The 23132-nt window shown below is 40.5% G+C and overlaps 1 protein-coding gene across 2 annotated transcripts in view; it reads left to right on the plus strand.

Moving 5' to 3' along the window:
- The window catches only part of ELP3 (elongator acetyltransferase complex subunit 3), a 1566942-nt gene that overhangs the window by 191083 nt on the left and 1352727 nt on the right, over positions 1-23132 (plus strand). For both annotated transcript variants that reach the window (XM_044061854.1, XM_044061853.1), the window contains exon 5: positions 4347-4410. In XM_044061854.1, coding sequence (XP_043917789.1) covers positions 4347-4410 — 64 coding nt within the window. The remainder of the gene's footprint in view (positions 1-4346; positions 4411-23132) is intronic.

Raw genomic sequence — 23132 nt, forward strand, 5'->3', positions numbered from 1 at the left:
CGGTTTTACATCTTTTATGTGGAAGTTCCAAAATTCAGGATGTTGACCCTTCAGAGCATGTTGCCTCTCATTCCCCAGGGAAAGTTGTGCTAACATTGGGCCTAAAAGATACGTACATCGTATTCCCACAACCAAAGACTTCAGGACATTTCTCAGATTTTGTGTGTCTGGGACACGCTATCATTTCTTTGCATTACCTTTTGTGTTGTCTGTCTCCCCAAGGGTGTTAACAAAATGTCTGCCTCCAGTCATAACTCAAGTCTGACTAAATAGCACACAGTTTTCTCTCTATTTAGACCACTTTCCTATCTTAGTCTTTCCAGATGTTGAGTCCTTTATCACTTCTGACCAGACAGGAATTCCATATAAACATTCAGAAATCCTCCTTGACCCCATCACACAGGATTGTCCTAGAGTGTCTTATAGACACTGCAGCAAAAGGCCTTTTTGATACAGTAGAAGGCGGATTTATATTTAGGGACTTTCCTGAGCTTCGCAACTCAATCTCAGACACCAGCCAGAGAGTTTCTCTGAATTATGGGGGTTCATGACATCTGTTATTCTCATGATTCTTCTCATCGGGTTACACATGAACAATTCTGTGGTATCAGAATAACAGATGGAGCCAACACTCACTCACATCCTGTAGATTTTCAGATAGATACAAATCTTGAGCTTTGTAAACTGTACTGGTGTGACTTCGTATATAAGCAAATTCAGGTCTTCACTTTCTCCTCGACCTACAAGTCGGTAATATAACTACAAACTCCTAGTGGACAGTTTTTATGGGGTTAAAGGTACAGGGCCTGTGGGATCATTCAATCAGACCAGAGCACATAATGAAAAGATTTTTGGCTATGATCCATGGGTTAAAATCTCTTGATCATCAATGGTCCCTGGCCTTTTCATGGTGATTACAGACCACCCCACAGTGATGTGGCATATCTACAAGCAAGAGGGAACAGTGGTCTGTGGGTATTTTTCTAGTGTTAGGCTCCCTAAGTCTGGCAACATCCTTTCCGTTTCCTAAGCAATTGTATTGATAGTGTTTGTGCTCCAGGGATGTTATGAAAAAATACTTGTTTAACAGCCTTTCTAAACTCATGTATATTAGCCAAGTAACTCCCTTATTTTTCCACTACCACTCAGTAGTTGGCACATTTCTTTATCTTTAGGATTACCCTTCATCTGCAATATTTTAACCTTTGATGGTCTCTCTAAATAAACCCAATTACTTTCCCATCTCTCTCTCTCATTTCTACCATATTTATAAGTTCTGTTTTCATTGTATACCACTCATCTACGCCTAATGAAAAAAAATGTGTATATTTCCTTGAAACTGTTGAACCATTTCCACTATCCATTCTGTGAATTCATCTTTTTAATAAGTAGGAAAGTGCCAGTGTCTCATTTTTTTTCTTGATTATATCACCAGAACCTGATATCCAGCAACAAAGATGTATCAGCAGGACTAGAAATCTAACATCCTTCACTTTATTTTCCTAAGAAACAATAATTAAAACAGAGTTAGAAGGTCACACTGAAAAAACAATCAGAAAAAACTAAATGAAAACTCCAGCCAAGCTAGAACTTCCAATGAGTGACCTCCCAAACCTCCTGTAACAGAAGCACATGGGATATATGCAGATGACCCTTATGAACATCAGGTGTTTCAGCTATATGGCAATGCTTTATTGGCCTGAAATTGTCCATTAAAACAACTTCAAATGTAAAAGTCATGGGCAATCAGAATCGCCATATAGCTGAAACACCTGATGTTCATAAGGGTCATTTGCATATATCTCATGTGCCTCTGTTACAGGAGGTTTGGGAGGTCACTCATTGGAAGTTCTAGCTTGGCTGGAGTTTTCATTTAGGTTTTTCTGATTGGTTTTTCCATGTGACCTTCTAACTCTGTTTTAATTTGTTTTTTGGGATATTTTGCAGTCACCCTAATGATAGTGGACATCAGCTGGGTATAACAACCCTGTGTTTCTTATGCTTAGTCAAACACTCTGCTTATGCTATGCTGACAAAGTCATAACAAGGCCGAAATATGCATATACATAGCTAGTGGGATTTGGCTTTATTGGCCTGAAATTGTCTATTAAAACGACCTCAAATGTAAAAGTCATGGGCAATCAGAATTGCCATATAGCTGAAACACCTGATGTTCATAAGGGTCATTTGCATATATCCCATGTGCCTCTGTTACAGGAGGTTTGGGAGGTCACTCATTGGAAGTTCTAGCTTGGCTGAAGAAACAATAATTGCAAAGTCGTGCAGCATGCAGTCTTTTGGAGCTATTATCTTCAAGCTTATAAGACCTTCAGCAGAAATTTTGATAGGGATTCTTGACCTCTTTAAAGTACAGCTAGAGAAAAAATAAGTTGTGTATATGGTTCATTATGCAAGTTGTCTTATTTTTCACATTTCTGTAATTCTGTCAACAATCTAGCAACATTTACAGAATTACCTGTCTTTGTATAAAGCCTTCAAATGTACGAAGAAAAATGCTGCTTGATAGTATGTGCTTAATTCGAATGGTTCAGATTAAGTAATTTACAGTGATAATATTTAGTATGTTTATTGATATTCATAAAATCCATTTGAAGACTGGGAATCTGATTAGTGATAGCACTGTAAAGTTGAGAATGTCCTGAATAAGTCTTCTTTCAGTAGTAATGATTCAAGTGGTAAAGTGGTAAAGATCAGAAAACCACCATAGTCCTTATGCAAGAAGCTTGACTGCACCCTTCTAGAGTTGCTGGGAACAGAGGTTTATGAATGTGAATGACGGTCTTTTCTGAGTGTGTATTTGCAGAGATTTTTCAGGGGTCTGTCATTACTAATCATGCTAGATCATGTTAATATACCTCATGTTCAGACTAATCAACAGTGCTTTTTCTAGAGAAAGCACTGCTGTCAATTTTATAATTAAAATTCCTTTTGTGCATTTGAAGATGAAGACAGTATTACCAAGATTATGAATGTCATACTGCATGTGAACCTCTACCTTCGATACAATTTAGTGCTTTTGATTATCTTATCTGTAAACAAAAGACACTTAATTTTAGTTAATGCAGAGTGCAAGTCTAATGAGAGCTTGTGAGCTTGAAGGCCTTATATCTGTAGTGTAGCTGCTTTGGTTTGGAGGAAAGTTTGGTTCATCACTGAAACCACATCATGACTGTCTGATGCTGTATTTTTGTCATCTTCAGTGGTTTGCTGGCTTTCATACTTAGATTACTACTGCTGTTACCTCTGTCACTGTCAAAAACTTAGTGACATTTGTCAAAGTTTGTAGCCTACCATTCCAAAGATTTTTTTTTAACTTCTGAAAATCCTTAAAGGATTATGTTTTCTTTGTGCTCATTACCTATTCCAGCACTTCTTGTAAGACGTAGAACTGTGTAAATCTTCATTCCGCTTTGTTTTATTATTGACCATGATATTCGGTTAATTTACTTATTTCAAGCCTTGTATTTCCAGTTTGTTTTTTTTTTTTCTTCATTTTCGTTCTTAACATTATATCCATGACCAGGATCCTTTTGCCCTGAAGGTCAACAGCACTTTGTCACTTCTTATGTAAACTTAGAAATCGGATACCCATGCATTTGCACGGTCATGCATGTGCGCACTTTGTGGCAGACCCTTCTGTTACCATTCTCATTTTACTAACTACTGTTAATGTGCACTACTTTTTCTGTGCATTACATTTTTGCCTTGACACTTTCAGATTGCTTTCTGCCACTCATTCAAAAAAAAGAAAATTATCCCCACACATACACACTCCCTGTTCTTTAGGGCAAGTTTTGTGTGTACACTTGAACACTGCAAGTTTACCACACAGTGCTTCCTGAAGATATATTCTACTTTGTACTTGAACTTGTTATAGTGTCATAGAACCTAATTGTTCTGAAGGACCATTTTAAGCTCAGCCAGTAACCCTAGATAAGAATCAAACCCTGTACCATGTGCCTATGAGGTAAAAACCTTAGCCATTATGCCAAACCCTCTCCCCTGCTGTTCTCCCTCCCTGTGTCTGCTAATGTGGCATTGTATAAACTGTTGCCAGTGTGTAGGAAACAGTGTATGATGATATATTCAGAACACTTTAACTTCATGTTTGCCACCTTGCTCGTATAGCCTGGAAATTTTCTTACTCCCCTACAGATCCAACAACTGTCATGGTAAGTAGTCTTTTTTGATGGTTTACTGATTCTTTAACATAATCTGCTAACTACAACTGTAAAACTGTACTTTTGATCAGCAGCTTTGGAAAAACTCTTTACCTTTGCAAAATCTGGTTCTTTGAACATAATAGTCTTTTTTATTTTTATTAGGTACTGTCCTGGAGGTCCTGACTCTGATTTTGAGTATTCAACGCAGTCCTATACTGGCTATGAGGTACAGTAGCATTACCTGTTTGCACTTGTATAAACTCCACACATTGATGAATGGACATTGCAATCTTTTTTAAATGTAATTTTCAGTTACTGTGCTTGCCAAGAGTGTAGGGGTATCCCCTTAAAATTTAACATGGAGTCATATAATTTTAAATTGTTGTACATGTTTATTTTTATTTTTTGTCTGGTTAACCCTTATGGACAGAAACCATTTTTTGAGAGGGGCCCATGGTGAAAAGCTTCCAGCTGTGTATACTTCTAGGTTAACAAACTGCATTAGTAAACTAAGCTGTGTTCCAGATATGTAGCATCATAGTAAAACTAAAACGTATATACAACAGTAATAAAATAAAAGTGTAGAATGTAGAAACATTCTGATAACTTAAATAATGTGCACATATGAAGATGCCAGTCAGTGTATATGGTAAACAGAGTAAAACTACAGTCCGGTATTGTTTCAGTTATGGCACTGACACATTAGAAACACACCTGCCACACAATTTGATATTGCTCATAGCATACTATGTAGCTTTAAACTATAACATGGTGTATGTATATTGTTTATTGTGGTTTCAGGTATAGTCAAAGAAATAAAATAGTGTTAAATTGTGTCTTAAAGCAATTTTAATGATTTCTATGGGCTACTGATTAAGGTGAAGGATCATTATATGTAACATGTCTATGCAGTTTGTCTTTATAGAAGAGAATAAGTGAAAGTAAGGGAAATTAGCAGGAAGGTATATGGGGGTTAGGTAATTCACACAAAGCAATGTGCGAGAAAGCTGAAAATATGCTTTACAGGCAGCTTTGAATTGTTTTGGGGAGACTGGTAGTGAAATTTATGAAGCTCATACCATATAGTGGTAAGGAAGTTGATGTACTTTGTCACTGAGTTTTGCTTTGTCACCAAGTTTGCTAGAAGATTTATTTACTGTGAGCAGATTCTTAACTGAGGTGTCCAATTCCTTGGCAAGTTTGCAACATGTGTTAAGGTTTTCTGAGTCTGTGCATGGATTTTTGTGTAGCTGATCATTTGCAAATAAAGCTCATATGTAGCTTTTGTGGAAGTTAGGCTGAGCCAAAACAGTAGCATTTGTAATGTAGTAACTTGGCAGAGGGCACACCTCAATGCAGTGTTGCTATCCTGTTGTATGCCTTAGTTATTTAGTCAGCTTGTTGCCACTGTCAAATAGCAATGTGGGTAAAAGTATTTATTCTGCCAGAGTTTTTCTTCTAGAATGTGACAATGATCTAGTTTGACTTTGTACAGTGCACAAAATTATTTATCTATGTCCTTGTTTTCAAAGTTGTTTTTGAAACTTTTGTTGCTGTCAAGTACATATTTTTAGCTGATTTCTTGTTCATTTTTCTGCTAGGGTTAGTATTAATGTTGTAGATATTTTTTTACTGAAGTTCTGCGTTTCCCAAATAACTGTGATTTTTGTATTTCCTTCATTTTAACAGTAAACTGCTTTGTTGCAGCTCTGGTAGCCTAGCTTAGAAGGATAAAGCCCTGACTATGACCCAGGCAACCAGAATTCAGTTAGCAGCTTAGATACCTGCTGGAGCTGGCACGGAGAGGGAGGGGAGCAGTGAGGCTTAGCTGTCTTTCCTCTAGCCATGGTTTGGGTAGGGGGAATGAGGACACATGAACAGTCAGGCACGGCTGTCTTGAGGGGTTACATCAGTCACAAAAGAAGGGAACATGCCCTTACTGATTGCTATTGCCTGCCAACCCCTGAGTGTGGTACTAGATATTCACGGTGGGATTAGGCAGCAAATAATAAACACCTAAATCATTGTTGATGGCTGCCTCAATGACAACTTCTCTCTTGTGGCTGTCTCCCTGGTGAAGGGTAAGAAGTGGACCAGTTTGACCAAGTGAAGACAGCAGGGGCAAAAATTATGATTATAACTGTAGCTATAATAATGAAATAAAAATAAAAAAAATGCTTTGTGTTTACCAGTTCAAGGTCAAGGTAAGCCATGTGTACTCATTTGTCAGTGTCAAGTGTCTTAGTAATTTTTTTTCAAAGAGGCTAGATTAATCAGGCTAGATCTTCCTTTACAAACCCATACTGGCTTAGATTTGAGAGAATGTAAGCTACCAGTGTCTTTGAGTTCCATAATGATGTGCTTTATTACCTTTTAGTTAAGACTTGCAAGTCTTATTGGTTTATAGTTGCCAGGATCAATGGTGGGGCCACCTTTGTGGAGTTTAATAGCCAAAGCTGTTCTCCCCACCTTCAACATGAAACTAGTTGAGAGGCTGAGGCTGAGGTTGAACAGTTTCAGGAATGAGTCAGTGAGACTGTGCATCATACTCATAAAAAAGTACTGCAGAACATTATCAGGACCCATACAATTGTTTTGTTTTTTTGTCTGAGAGAATGCCTTTGTCACTTGCTCAGAGGTGATCTTTGGGAGAGTTCAGACATAATGGTATGTGAGGAAGAGCAAGGGTGATGAGGGACATTTGAACTAATTTTATCCATCCACTGGTGCTAAATGGGTGTTACTTACCAGCTCAATGCAGTGTTGAGTATTTTTCTAAGGTTTTTGACATAGTTGAAAAAAGACTTGTAGCTGGCCTTGACAGAGGCGCCAATTTTCAATTCATACATAATCATAGTAGCTTTGATTTTATTCCTCGGTTCTTCATTTGACTTCTTGAATTCAGTTTTGGAGCCTTTGGTTTTCAGCTTATTCCTAAGAGCAAGGATTTTTTTCTTTTATTACATAGCTTGTTTATATCAGGGTTCCACCTTTGGAGTTTGTTCCTAAACTTCGCATTGCATTTGTCTCAAATTTGGACTGATGTCCTGACTCAGGTGATGAGGTGAAAATAGAAAGTCTGTGCAAATGCAGTAGTGTTAGCTACTGGATTCTTGGGGGGGTGAAGCTCTTAAACCACTTTAAACCCAAGTTAGTTGCAGCCTTGGCATAATTTGTGGGCATTTTGTTTTTTGTTGTGATGGTGAACACTACTAAATGCTGTTCTGCTTAACCTATTGATGGGCGTCTATAGATGTAGAGCATAATGGTGCTATATTTATTTGGAACAAGTCTTGCAAATTTAAGCCTCTGGTTGGGAAGTGCACTTACATTGATGAAATCTTGGAAACATGCATATTTATTTGTATTAGTATACATCTTCCACTTTATGAAGAAGTTGAAATCCTCAATAATAATAATAATTTGCTGAATGGTTAGGTATACCTTGTGGGTATCATAGAAGGGGGTTCTGTGTTTGTGTAGGATATGGTAACTGCTGTTGCTGGTAGTTACTTAGATGTGGAGTAGTTCCAAGTTTATCTTCCAGTGCAAGTCTGATAGAATTTTGGAGTAATATGGACACCACCCCAACCACTAATGGTGATATGGTTCAGTAGGGCATCTGAATGAGTGGGAGGTAGTGAATCCTGAAAGGGAACATTGTGATACCACTGTATTGGAACTGTGTTTTGATATCTTTGTTTTCTGTAGTAAGGAGGGATTCTTGGGGGTAGTTTTTTTTTTTTTTTTAATTTTTTTATTTATTTATTTTTTTAATCCAGGCTTCTTGTATTGAGCAGCACTACTTTAGTAGTGTCCTGATTTGGGCTGGTTAAGTTGGAAGATAAACCAGACTGACATTCCCTATCCACATAATGTCATTTTAGGAAACGTTTTGGCCACTATACAAAGCACTGAGTAGGAGACCAAGTTTCTGGTGTTTTTTTTTTTTTTTTAATATGCAATGATGGATATGCATGTTGAATTTTAATTCATAGGCTCATAGGTGTGTACTAGGCAAACGGCCCTGGAGCCTTTACAAGTCTAGCCCATAGAAGTGCCCTGGCATTGTGCCGCCCGACATTATTTCCTAGTGCCTCTTATCAATTAGAGCCACTGGAGTGATCCCAGAGGTGAACTTTCTATTTCCCATCCACTCATCAAGATTTCTCTTGAAAAGGGCTAGTGAGGTTCTCAGCTTGACATGTATGGGAAGTCTATTCCAGAGCATGGACAGTCTCTGGGTTATGAACCTGACCCTCCAGCATGTTCTGTTGATTGTGGTAATGAGTTTGAGGTCCCTGGAGTGTGTGGTGTGGAGGGATTGGGGTTTCTTTAGGAGTAACATTTCTAACAGGGCTGGGTCAGACATGGCTTTGTAAGTCAAGCAGAGATTGCCTCTTAATAGACTGTATGAGACCGAGAAAAGCTGGAGCTTTTTGAGTCTGTCCATGTAGGGCATGTGTTTAAGGCCTAGGATCCTCTTCGTGATGTACTTTTTTGGCCTTTCCAGCTGTTGCAGGTGTTGTGAGGTACATGCCAATTGGGGCATTATACTCTGATTTGGTCTAATGAGGGAAGAGTAGAGAGAGATGATTACCTTTTTCTTCCTGGATGCAAAACCCTTGGTAATGAGATGTGCCACATAGGACTTTCTGACCACAGTGGCAATGTGGTGGTCAAAGGAGAGATTGCTGTCAACCTGTGTCCCCAGATCTCTTATAAGGCCTTCTGTGTTCAGTGGGCTACCATCAATGTTGTAATTAGTGGGAATTAAGTTTTTCCCAAAGGGAATGATGATGCACTTTTTGGCATTAAGCTTAAGGCCATGGTTTCGACACCAGTCGTTGGTCTCAGTGAGGCCTTTCTGTGGGATGTCTACATCACATGGGGAGTTAATAATGGCTCCCAGAATGCAATCATTGGCAAACTTGATCAGCCAGAGTCCCTCCATGTTGGCCTGGACTTCTGAGAAGTAGATGCCAAACAGGAGAGGACCCAGGACCGATCCCTGTGGGATTCCACTCATGACTGGTCAGCTACTTTCACACTGTGGGTTCTATCTGTTAGCCATTTTGCAACCCACCTAGTGATAGGGTTGATGCCTAGTTTGTTGAGTCTATCAATAATTCCTGAGTGGGGAATGGTATCAAAGGCCTTGGCCAGATCGAGGTAGGCTGTATGAACTGCCTTGCCCTCATCCACATCTGTGGTGACCTACTCAAAGAAGTCAACCAGGTTGAGCAGGCATGATCAACCCTTCACAAAACCAAATTGCGTGGGATCCAGAGTTTGGAGATTCACTATATCCTTATTGATTAGGTCCATGATGATGCACTCCATAGCCTTACATATCAGACTCCTCAGGCTAATGGGGCAATAATTCCCCAGGTCTGTAGTCGCTCCCCTTTTATGGAGAGGGATGACTGTAGCAGTATGCTATTCTGTAGGGACAAAGCCTGAGGTGAGGTTGTGATTGAACAGGGCACACAGGTGTGGTGCCAGTTCACATTGTAGTTATGTAGAACACAGGGATATTGTCTGGTCCCATGGAAACTGTATTCTTCGCCTTGGACAATGCAGCTTTAACCTGTGCTGCAGTAATGCTGGGTGGCTGACATTCATCTGGTATTGTGCCTGGTCCTTTGAGGGCGGTAAAGTTGGCACTGAATCTGTCTGCCAGTATGTTGGCAGTATCTGTTGGCTCAGTATAGGAGGTACCATTGTGCAGTAAGTTGGAGCAAATCTGGGTATTGCCGTGGAGATTCTTGATATAACTGTAGAAGGCTTTGTGGTTGTTTTTAGTGTCTGCCACAATTCTGCCTTCACAGCTAGGTTTAGAGGTTTTGATGAGGGATCCCAACTTTTTGTTGAGGCTAATAAGGGAGTTTTTCCAGTCTTGGGACTTCACCTTTTTCTACAACAGTTTCTTCCTTCTGTTGTAAAGTTTGGTAATAGCAGTGGACCACCAGATTGGCTTCCTTTTTTTTTTTGGAGGAGAGCATCTTGGTTCTGTTGGGTATGGCTAGTTCCATGCATTTATGTACGTGTTCGTACAGTGCATTTGTGTAGGATTCGGCAGATATGCACCTATTTTCCATTTGTATGGGTGCCGTGAAGTTAGCCATCTCTGTTTTTAGGAGCCCAGAGTCAGCTTTGGAGAATTTTTTCATGGTGAATACCTTTGCGAGGGGTGTGGGTGAGATGTGGATTTCCATGGTGATTAGTTTGTGGCCGGATGTAACCAGGGAGGACTTGACTATTGGTGTTGAACAGCGGTTGCCCATGTTAATAATAACCAGGTCCAGGATGTTGCGTCCTCTAGTGGGGGTAAGAATGAGCTGGTCCAACGCATTGGAATTAATGAATTCCAGGAAGTGCTGGGCAAGTGTATTGGTGCATGAGTAATTTTTCCAGTTTATGGAGGGGTAGTTGAAGTCACCCAGTATGATTGTGTTGGGTTGGACCCTAATAGTTTACACGGTGCTTAGGAATGTGGAATGAGAGTTTTGTGACACAGTTTGGGACCTATAGCAGGCTACAACCTGAATCGCCATCTTATCCACTGTTAGTTGTACCTGAAGTATCTCCAATGCATTATGCTGGGCTACTAGTCTGGAGGTGTGCATATCCTTTATGAATATGGAGATGCCACCGCCTTTGGAGCTTCGGTCCATTTTCTGGGGCCGAAAGGTGTGGAATGAGATGTTCTTCATCTCACATTGCTGCAGTCCTTACTTATGGGTAGTCCGCTGTCCTCGGTCGGCCCTAATACCAAAGTATTAGGCTGACGTCGGTCATGGGCGCTCAGATCTGACATCAGAGCGTCAGGGTATAAAAGCGCATGACCGACGTCATATCCTCAGTCTTTTTTGCCGCATGGTCCGATGCAGAAGCAGCGTTGCAAGTGCCGTTCGGCGTTCTGAAATTTTTCGAATTCGGAGTTTCAGACCGATACCAAGTTGGGCTAAGTACCCCGTTGGGGAATATTTTTGTTTTTTCTTGCCTCAGTTATTTACCGGATGTCAGAAAAAGTGAATAATTGTATTTCTTGTGGGAAACAGATACCGCATAGGGATTACCACTCACTTTGTATTCCTTGATTGGGACCGAGCACGGCGTAGTCGGGTGTCGGTTTTGTGCTAGGTTCAATAAGCGCACTATAAAACGGAGGTTAGATTGTGCTAGGTTAGTCTTTGGCAAGCGGTGTAATTATAATATGCCGTCGGATCCTCCGGCGCCGCTTCCAAGAAGCGCAAAGACAAATCTGTGAAGCCTAGGCAGGATGATTCGTCCGTTTCGGACGCCGGTCCATTAGAAGCTACAGGGGAACAGGTGGATCTGGCTGAAGTTTCTGTTGAGACTCGGGGAGAAACTTTGATTTTGCAAGAGGTGGCTTCACAGGACTTAGGTCAGGCTGAAGGGGCCTCACAGGTTACTATTCTCCCTACTGTGCCTAGGGTGGTTAGGCCTTCTGCTACTATTTCTAAGGCTCCTTCTAAGGGCAGGTCTGTTTTGCCTTCCTCTGGTGTCAGTACTGGTTCCTCAGGGTCAGTGCCTAAAAAGCACATGCTTAAAATGTCAGAAGATTTGATTACTTTAATTAGAGGTTCTATGCCCCCTCCTGATAAGAGGCCCAGGGTAGAGCTAGAGTTGGAAAGTTTGGAGCAGGCCTCAGATGATTCAGAATCTTCTGTGGAAGACATTCAGGAATTTCCTCCTTATTCGGATTCTGATGCAGAGGATTCCACTCCTTCTGCTTCTCCTCCTGAGGATTTTTCTTTTTCAGAAACTTTACATTCCATGAGGGAGCATTTTAAGTGGGAAGGACAGGATTTCTCTGATTCTCGGAAAAGGCTTAGGGAATTTTTGTTTTTATCACAGCATAGACCCTTAGCTATACCTCCAGTTTTGGATGTTGTTCAAGATGTTTTCTCGGAGGCTTCCCTTAATCCAGATTCTGTTCCTCCTGCGCCAGTCAAACCAGACAGGTATTACAGGGTGCCTGAGGCTCATAAATATCTGTATAAAAGTCCTAGGGCAGATCCAGAAACTATTAGTCAGGGGCCTAAGGGTGTTAGAGCTTCTGTTGTAAAGAATCCGGTTCCTCTAGATAAAGAAGCTAGAGCTTTGGATAGATGGGGTAAGAAGGTGTATACCTCTTCTACGTTAGCAATGAGGGCTTTAAATTGCCAGTTTCATATGTTGAAATATCAGAATTTCCTTCTTTCTCAGCTAAAATCTAAAGTGGATGCTTTAGCAGAGGGTATTGAGTGTAAAGAACTGCAGGATTTGGTACATGTCTCTGAACAGGTGGGCAAGCATTCTTTACAGTGTGGCTTTGATGCTTTACAGGCTTCTTCTAGTGTGGCTGCCACTGGTTCAGTTATTCGAAGGCACGCCTGGCTTAAGGATCAGAATTTGTCTGAGCATGTTAAGACTAGAATTCTGGATGCCCCTTTACAGTCTGAAGTTTTGTTTGGTCCTCCTGTAGAGTCTGTATTGAAGAAAATGGAGGACAAGGCTAAGTCTATGCAGACTGTTAAAGATTTTTTGCAGGTGCAACCTCCAAAGTTTAGTAGAAATTGGCCTACTAAAGGATGGACTTACCCTTCTTCTGATTCTCAGTCTAGGGGCAGAACTAGACGTGGTAGGGGCAGAGCTCAGAGTTCCTTCAGACCTAGAACATGGAGTTCGCCTGCCCAGTCTGCAGGCGAGGGCAGGGGCCAGTCCTTTCGTAAACAGGCCCAATGACCTGCATTTTCAGCTGCCAGATTCCTCTTGCCTGGCAGCTCCTTTGGGAGGAAAGTTAGCACTTTTCAAGCAAAACTGGCTTTTAGTCACCCAGGACAAATGGGTATTGGACATTATAAACCGAGGCTACAAGTTTTATTTCCATACATTGCCTCCTTTCAAAGGCATGCCAGATGTTCCTCCTCGGCAAAGGTTAGAGGCTCACAAACAGATTTCTTTACTTCTTCAAATGGAAGCTATACAGCCAGTTCCTCTGTCAGAAGTGGGCCTAGGATTTTATTCTCGCCTGTTTCTAGTTCCAAAGAAAGGGAACACGTGGAGACCGATTTTGGATTTATCTATCCTCAACACTTATCTGGACATTCCAAAGTTCAAGATGCTGACGTTACAACAGCTTTTACCTCTGTTGGGAAAAGACCACTGGATGGTAACTCTGGATCTCAAAGAGGCTTATCTTCATGTTCCTATCAGGCCCAGTTGCAGGAGGTACCTGCGTTTTCGAGCTGGAAATTTACATTATCAGTTCTCTGCATTGCCCTTTGGCTTATCTACTGTGCCCAGAGTGTTCACAAAGGTTCTGGCTCCAGTGATAGCCTCTTTTCAGGTTAAGAGGAATACAGATTTATCCTTATTTGGACGATTGCCTGATTATTGCTCAAGACAAAGACGAACTTCTTCATCATCTACAATATGTGATGGTAGTGTTAAGATGCCTAGGGTATTCTGTGAACGAAACAAAGTCCAGGCTAGTACCCTCTCAGGACATGTGCTTTCTGGGTGTGAGACTGAATACAGCTTCCCAGATGGCTTTTTTGACCCCGGACAAACAAAGAAGCCTTTCTCTTTATTTCCATCAAATGTCTCTACAGTCCAGGCTGACTGCAAGGACAGTCCTTCAAGCCTTGGGGTTCATGGCATCTTGTATTCTGGTGCTTCCCAATGCCAAACTGCATATGAGGAAGCTTCAATGGTATCTCAAAATGTATGGACACAACACTGCCAAGATCTAGACACTGTCATTCAGATAATACCTTGCATTCAGAAGGAATTTTTGTGGTGGGCTCAGGAATGTCACCTAAACAAGGGACTCTCTGTGACCCGACCAGAGGCGAGTCAGATTCTAACGACAGATGCCTCGGACAAGGCTTGGGGAGCACACCTCAATGGAAAATGGGTGCAAGACACGTGGCCTGTCAGACTTCAACATTTGCATATCAACTTGAAGGAGATGTTAGCAGTCCAGTTTGCATTAATGGCTTTCAAGGATTTCCTTCACCCAGGGCAGGTGTTGATTCAAACAGACAACACTACTGTCATGTGGTACATCAACAAGCAAGGGGGAACCCATTCATACCCACTTTGCAGGCAAGCGATGATTTTGTGGGAGACTGCTCTGTTTACACCTCAATCTTCAAGCAAGGTTTCTGCCAGGAGCACAGAACTCCTTAGCAGATGTGTTGAGCAGACAGATAGTGGATCCTCACGAGTGGAAATTGGATCCTCATGTATTCCACCAGTTGACAGTGTTATGGGGGACTCCAGACATAGATCTGTTCGCTTCTCCACTAAATTACCAGTTGCCAAAGTTTTGCACAAAAAGGTTTCATCACACAGCTTGGAAGGTGGATGCTCTATCATTCAGTTGGAACAATCTTCATGTCTATGCCTTTCCACCTCTGCCTCTCCTCCCCAAGGTACTCTTGAAGGCCAGACAAGACAAACCATCCATGATTCTGATAGCACGGATTGGCCTCGACAGCACTGGTACCCAGTTCTCACGAGTTTAGTATCGGAGCCTCCATGGCCTCTACCCTTAATTGCCCATCTTTTGTCTCAGGAGGGCAGTCACTTCCTCAATGTCAGGATTCAGTCTCTGCATCTCACAGCTTGGCATATTCTGTTTTAGACCCTGGAGGGTCTCAGCTGCCACAACAAGTTTTGAATGTTATTTTGGAGGCCAGAAGGCCTAGTACAAGGAAAGTTTATGCTGATAAATGGAGGAGATTTTTTATTTGGAGCAAAGAGAAGGATTTTGATGTTTCCAAGCCTAATTTAAGCGCTTCTCTTCAATATCTTACTGAATTACTGGACAAAGGTTTGTCTTTCTCCTCTATAAAGATTCATGCTGCAGCCATTTCTGCTCACTATGATTGTGACCCTCCTTTATTCTCTCATCCTTTGTTTAAGCAATTTCTTAGAGGGGCAAAGAACATAAGACCCCCACGTAGAGCTCCTACTCCTGCTTGGGATCTCAATTATGTGTTGGAAAAACTTACTCTACAACCTTTTGAGCCTGCAGCTATGGCCGAGTTAAAGTATTTGTCTTGGAAAACTGCCTTTTTGTTGGCCATTACTTCTGCAAGAAGGGTTTCTGAATTACAGGCCCTTATGGCAGTGGAGCCTTTCCTGATTTTTCATAAGGATAGGGTATCTTTGCGTACTAATCCTTCCTTTATGCCTAAAGTGGTTTCTAGTGTGGCCTTAAACCAAACTATTCATTTGCCTACTTTTTATGCAAACCCGCAAAATAAAGGGGAGAAGATTTTGCATACTTTGGATATTCACAGGCAGTTGCGTTATTATTTGAGCAGAACCAAGGAGTTCAGACAGTCTCAGCAGTTGTTTGTTTCTTTTGCTTTGGGTTCTCAGGGTAAACCTGTTTCAAAACAAACTATTTCTAAGTGGATTAGGTTTTGTATTTCTTTCTGTTATTCCCATCATGGTAAGGAGATTCCGGCTGGAATCAGACCTCATTCCACTAGAGCTACTGCCACCTCTACTGCCTTTCTAAGGGGGGTAGCTACAAAAGATATTTTGGAAGCAGCTACTTGGAGTTCAGTACATACTTTTTCTAAACATTACCACCTTCCTCTTTATTCTAAGTCTAGGGCTGGATTTGCCACTGCAATATTACAGGGCATTTTAGCAGCCCCTAATGCTTTATGATTTTGCCATCCTCCCTTTCCGTTGCTTTGGGATTCTACCCATAAGTAAGGACTGCAGCAATGTGAGATGAAGAACATAGTACAGTTTTGTACCTACCATAAATGTAGATGTTCAAGATCCACATTGCTGCAGTCCAATACCCTCCCTCCTTCCCTCTGTAGTTTGGCATGGTTATATGGTTTGTGTGATGGTTGTTGTTGGGCCTGTTTTTGGGAGGTATTCTGTTTTTGGCTGTGGCCTTTCTTTTTAGGGCCTTCTGACATCTGGGGCAAGAAAAGACTGAGGATATGACGTCGGTCATGCGCTTTTATACCCTGACGCTCTGATGTCAGATCTGAGCGCCCATGACCGACGTCAGCCTAATACTTTGGTATTCGGGCCGACCGAGGACAGCGGACTACCCATAAGTAAGGACTGCAGCAATGTGGATCTTCGAACATCTACATTTATGGTAGGTACAAAACTGTACTTTATAGACTGGTAGTGCAGGGGTGCTTTCTGCTGCTTTAAACCAGGTTTCTGTTACAGCACAAATGTCGATGTTCTCCATTTTGAGGAGTGCTTCAAGTGAGTGCATCTTGAGATTTAGACTTATAGCATTGAGCAGCATGACCCTCAGATTGCCTTTATTTTTAGCTGTTACGGTGGTAATTGTCAATTATAACACCAAGTAATTTAGTATGGGGTTCTGGTTTGATAGTGGTATTGTTGAGGGAAATAATAGAGAAAGTGGATTTTTGTTGTGCCATTGTTTTAGGAAGGAAAAGTAGAAGTTTAAGGTTTTTTTTAGATTTAGAATTAGTTGATTATCAGTGAGCTAGGTTTCGATGGATGTAAAAGTGTCTTGGATAAGAGCAAGGAGTTCTAGGATGCTGTGGGCAGTTGTAATGAGGGTGGAGTCATCGGGATATTGTAAGAGTGTAGAGAGGTTGGTAGAGGATAAAGAGCCTTGGGGATACCAGTGTTAACAGGAAGAAATGGGGAGGTGACAGTTTTCCAGTGTTATGGATTGGTTTCTATTAGATAAGTAGCTAGAGAACTAGTTTAAAGAGGGGATGGAGAGCTGAAGGTCATAAAGTTTAGTTACCAGTTTAGACTGAGAGACCGTATCAAATGCTTTGGAGAGGTCGGGGAATAAACGGGAAACTAGCAGGTTGTTGTCATGGACTTCTGCTACTGTTTGGGTGAATGAGGGTAGAGCTTTTGATGTACTGTGGTGGGATCTGAAGCCGTGTTGGGTGGGAGTAAGAAGTTTATTATCTAGCAGGTATTTAAATAGCTGAGTGTGGACACAGTTTTCTAGAATTTTGGAAAGGGGGGATAGTATAGCAATGGGATGGTAGTTGGATGGGTCAGTGCAGTTTACTCCTTTGTGAAGAGGGATTGTGTAGAAGGATTTCCATAGATCTGGGACAAGGGCTTCAGTAATTGAACGATTAATAAGAATAATGACAGGGTAAGTGATAGCATTGGCAGCAGTTTTAAGAAAGTAGGAAGGTAGATTCTCAACAGGGGGAGAGCAGGGCTTGAGTTTATTTATTTAGGATTTGATGAAGGCAATGGGAACTGGTTGTATGGAGAATGTATTGGAGGAAGGAGGACTGGGATGTAAAGGTAGAGAGGAGGCAGTAGAGCTGTTTGGGGTTCATTTTTGGATTGTTTCTGTAAAGCAATTATTTAAAAGAACAGCAGTCTCTGAGGCAGTATTGAGAGGGAATGGGTTGTGGGTAGGAGGATTACCAGGGTGGAGGATTTTATTTATGGTAGACCAAAAGTTTTTAGGGTTATGTGGGCTACCTTGGTTGGAGGCGAAGAAAGTTTTTTGTCTCTGATGACTAGCTTTTTACACCTGTTTCCAAGTTCCTTGTAGCGTTGGAGTAAAGGAGGAGTTTTATTTCTGGCCCAAGTTTTCCAGGCAGCATCCCTCTGATGCATGATAGAGCGTGTTTGCTTAGTTAACCAGGGAGCACATTGTGATTTTACCCTGATTTTCCTGAAAGGTGCCATGGAGTTTAGTACATCTAGAAATAGTGTATTGAAAGAGTTACAGCATCATTAAGGGGGAGGTTTTTAAGGAAGGACCAGTTTATGTTGGAAAAAGTGAAGATGAAATTGCCTGGATTGAAGTGAGTTAGATTGCGACATTCTCTGTAAAGGTGTTCTTTGGGAGGGTGTTGAGAGTATCTAATTTATATAAATAGAGGAATGGTCACTTAGAGAGTTGGGGAGAATGATGGAGTTATGGTAAAGACAAGGGTCAGAAGTAAGGATCCAGTTTATTATAGATCCTGAAGCAGAGCTTCTGTTAGACCTGGTAAGGGAAGATATTAGTTGGTGGAAGCCGCACCGATTGAGACTATGAATAGGAGATGAGGAAGAAAAAGTGGTTCAATCTATATTTATGTCAGCAAGTATAATGGTTTTGTAAGGAGCGTTTAGGGTGAGCCAGGAGAGAAAGTTTTCAAGGAAAGGGATGTTGTCCCCTGGGGAGATGTAGACGGATACAGTGATAAATGTTTTATAGGGGTTAAGGTGACAGTCTAGTATTTCATCAGGAGTAAAGCTAGGTATGGAAAGTGAGAGCAAGTTGCTCAGAGTAGAGGATAGCAGCACTTCACCTCTTTTATTTGCTCGGTCTGCACAGAAGATATTGTAGCCTGGGGTAGATTTCTGAGTTAGAGATGTGAGGTTTTAACCAGGTTTCTGAGAGGGTTAAGATGTGGGGGGGAGTTGAGGTCGATCCGTGAGTGGAAGTCTGCAGTTTTGTTAACAATGCTTTGGATATTTAGAGAGAAAAACGTTAGGGATTTAGGAGACCGACTGGATATAGGGCAGAGTCAAGGGGGTTGAGGTGGGGGGTGTTTGCTTGTGAGAGGTGGCGATGGGTGGTCCAGGGTTGGGATGGATGTCCCCATCCAGGAGTAGTGTAGCAGTGAAATCAATCAGTAAGGAGAGTAGGCCAAGTGTACATGGATTTATGGGTTTTGTATATTGGAAAGTGAAACATTTGGATAAATCTTAATTGAATAGTGGGTGGTATGAGAGATAGGAAATAGGTGAGGAAAGATTAGAAGTGTGTGAGGGTAGTTATGTGGGTAGTGGTGGTTGGTGTTGATGCTATGTAATGCAGAGATGTATGATATGAAGTAGATAGTGCTAGTAGGAGGATAAAGGGGATAATAAGGTGGTGAGGTGACAGTGATAGGGCAGAGTTGGGTGAATGTTAGTAAGAGCAGTAAGGTGTAGTAGGTTTAAAGAGAGGGAGGTGATTAACAGAGAAAGGGACTAAGGCAGAGTCTAGAGGAGGAGATTAATGGAGGGGATTAAGGTAGATGATAGGGGAGGGGAAAAAGAAAAATTGGGAGGGTGAGGGGCTTGGTCAGAAATGAAGGAGGTGGAGAGTAGAGAAGCAAATGAAAGTTTGATTTTGTTTTTGAAATGAACAAACCATTTACCCTTTCTTTGCTTAACCTTATGAGTGGTGTGCATCTGTGTGTCTCTATGGAGTCATTTACATGTAGAATATTTCCAAGTGTTGTGGCTGGCCTGAGAATTTCTTGGCTTTGGTGTTCAGTTTAGTGACCCCTCTGTGTAGGTTTGTTTTGTGCAGTTGTATTTGCAGTTTGTGGAGTATCTTTGTATGGTTGAAAAATGTGTGCGCCAACTTTGTGTCTTGAAAGCCCTTTAGGTCTAGGGAGAGATTTCTTAAGCAATATAACACCATAATAAGGCTTTTTCTTTTCCCTCTACATTGATAGGCATACTGCTGTGAGGTGGCTGTTGGTACAGACAGTCTGGTGGGTACTAAACGTTTGTTTTGATGAGAGGCTAGCCTTCAAATTTAGCCAATATCTACACCTCTCACCTAGATTGTGTGTTATAGAAATAGTACTTGTCTGTAAATGTGAGGCAGTTTGTGCACTGTCAGTGCGTAATGCTAACATTCTGGCAACAAAGTGTAAGGGTATTCTGCATTCCCATTACTCCAGAAAGCTGGTCTATTGTAGGCAGGCTATGTGTAATAGTGAACTATAGAATTTTATTCATTCTAGATTGTAATATCCTGCCTGATAGGAAGATACTAATTGGTAGTATTTAGGTTTAACTACGTCTAGCAAAAAGATTTCCAATAAATTTGGATTTATAGAGATTTGCTTTATCCTGGGCCTAACTTGTAGCAACAAGGCACTGCCTTTTTTTTGATAAAGAAAGGACTTGACCTGTATTAATGGAGGAGATAGTATAGCTTGATGCAGCAAAGCATTTTTCATTGCACCTAGGAGGTGGAGGTTACTGTTGCTGCAGCAAGATGCACCTGGGCTAGGCTAAATTAAGGAGTAAGCAACTATACAACTATTGGAAGGGATCACAGTCAAGTGATGAATTTATATCTGGTAGTAGAATTGCTTACTGTAGTCCAGGGTTTGATTCTCTGTCACCATTTCCCTGCTCTGTTACTCTGAACAAGTCACTGAACTAGACAGTGCTCCCAAACGGATTCTAATAATGGTGCATGAGTATGCACAGTTCACCCTGGTTAACAAATACAAAATAAATGTATTAGGGGGCTACTTTAAGGAACACCAGGGCAAACGCAGACAAACTTAAGACACAAAACAATGTTTTGCAGCTGTGGACTACACAGTGCCCTGCTGGTGCATGAAGCAAAGCTCAATGCAGGGTAGCCAAATGAAGCTTAATGACATACTAAGCAGCACAATGTAACAGCTGTAAAGAAAGATAATTAGCCGGTCATAAAACACTTATTTCTTTGCCTGGCATGAGTACATGCCTGGAACACCAGTAGTTTTACATTTTTACTACAGGAGTTCCGCTGTGGCGACCCCTAACTGGGAAAAGCCGAAAGACCAACAACGACTCCAGATAAATACATCCTAATTTACATTGGCACTGGTACAGCGATCTGCATCTCAAACCTGCAAAAATCAGTTTTATGGTAACTTTAGATGGTACACTTGGGATTAAGAATACTTTAACAAGTTTTCAACCATTTGTGAATATTCTCTTTTGAAAATGGCATTGTTTTTATGTTTCCATTTTTCAGGAATGTGTCCTCCTCTGAGGTCTGCAGTAGATTATATGTTGAACATCAAGAGCTGTTGGTACACTTAACTTTTAAATCCTGATATTTGCAGAGATTTTGTCCCCCTCGTGTTCTGATTGCAGAAAGCACTGTTGCTTCTTCAAAATGAGCATGCAATAATGCAAAAATAAGTTAAAGATCACTGTTGTCCTCCATGATTAGCTAAACTGCGACAAGCTTTTTCTAGATCACCCATTGTGACATGATGTGAATGAGTGGAACAGGAATGGTCTTTGTTTTGTCACTGCAGTAGGGGATGGATTGAGAACATCTCAGAGAGCTGAAAAAAACTGCATTTTTGTATTTGTTAAAAAAAAAAAAAAAAAAAAAGTAAGGTCTTGCTGCATTCCTTTTTCAGTCTTGAACTTGAGTTATTCTGTATTCAGATCTAACTGTTGCTACTTGGTTTGCACATGAATTTCTCAGGAAACAACTAAATTGACCCAGTCTGTCCATTTCTCTTAATACTTGTCATAGATTATTATGGTTCACACAAAAGGCTTTAGAGTAGTCAGAAAAGTAGAAGTAAATACTTTTCTGGAACTCCCTTGCTTTTTCTTTTATCCATCAAATGGCAATATGAAGTCTAGTGACTCTTTCCCTTCTAAAACTAGCTCGTACATCTGGCAGTTGTTTGTCCATATATTACTGCAGTATAACTTGCAGGATGTTTTTTATTCTTTGAAGATATTTATTGTTTTTTTTAACACCTTTATTGAATAATCACTTAACATACAGGCTTTGTGTAATTTGCTCCTACTTTTTTCTAAAGATCCCACCTCCATTTCTTTTATCTCTGTTACAATATTCAGTACTTCAAATACAGTTAGTTTAGACTTTGACTTCCATTTTCTAGTAACTGCTTTTTAGGCAGCTACAAAAATTAAACTTAACACGGTATTGCTTTTTCTAGGCAATGCAGATCCTCCGTCCAGCTCAAAAGAGCTATTAATTTAGTTACACCCATTTGCTCACCCAGTATTTCTGACAGTTCTCTGTTTTGCTGACCCAGCATTTCTGATAAAGTTCTCTGTGAGGAAATATTTGAAGTCTTGAACTAATGAAGTTTTGAAATTAGGAGTAACCTTGTGTTGGGAAGGGGTACTAGGTATAAACAACTCCTGGGGTTTGGTTAGGTAAAAGTAAGAAACAAGAAGGTATTTACAATAGAGCCTTAGTTGTTGAATATGGACCTCAAGCTAGGGAGGTGAAGAATATTGTTAACAGCAGTTGGAACATATTAAAGGGTAACCCACATATTTTTAAACTATTAGGCACCCGTTCCACTTTCACTGTGAACCTAGTGGCATTTGGCATTGTTACCTTTAAGTCTTTATGGACAGATTCAGGCTAAAAGTAACAAGTTGTGGACATTCAGAAGCCATATAGCAGAAACACTTTATGTCCTTAAGGAGTTATTTGCATATATCCCATGGGCCTCTTACAGGAGGTTTAAGGTATCTTACAATTAAATCTCTAGCTTGGTAAAAATGAACAGCAAGACATTAAGTTTATTTTTTCTTTTAATTTCCATGTGATTAATAAATAGTGTATTTAACATGCTGAGGATTTAATCAGAAATATGTTGTACTAATAATTGTAAATAGTTTTTTTTTTTTTTACATATTGTTTGGTATATTTACATAGAAAAAGTCAATGAAAATTTACTTTGGGGGGTATTAGGCAAAATAATGCCTTTTGAAGACTAAAAGCATTTATACAGTACTATCCAAGCAGATATTGCTTTTTCCTGTGGGTTGAACTGACATGTGAAAAACTGTTATTATGCTTATAATGCATTATTAAAAGTTTCCAATTCAGAGCAGTTTCAAAAAATATATATTCTCACTTTCCTCTTTCTCCGTCCAAACATCTCTAGCATGTGTTATTAACTTGCGGAAATTATATATATATATATATATATATATATATATATATATATATATATATATATATATATATAATTTTTTTTTTTTTTTTTTTTTTGTAGTCTGTTCAGATTTGTGGGCCATTTTAAGCCTAGCCAATTACCCCATTTGAGAATATAAGGCGAACACCATAACCATTATGCCAACCTCGCACAACTTGTGCTTTGTAAAAATTCCTCAGGAAGCATTTCGTGCAGAAATCCTATGAAGTGCAAA

The sequence above is a fragment of the Protopterus annectens genome, chromosome 2.part0 (assembly GCF_019279795.1).
Source record: "Protopterus annectens isolate FY-2018-M chromosome 2.part0, PAN1.0, whole genome shotgun sequence".
In the NCBI taxonomy this organism is placed as follows: domain Eukaryota; kingdom Metazoa; phylum Chordata; order Ceratodontiformes; family Protopteridae; genus Protopterus; species Protopterus annectens.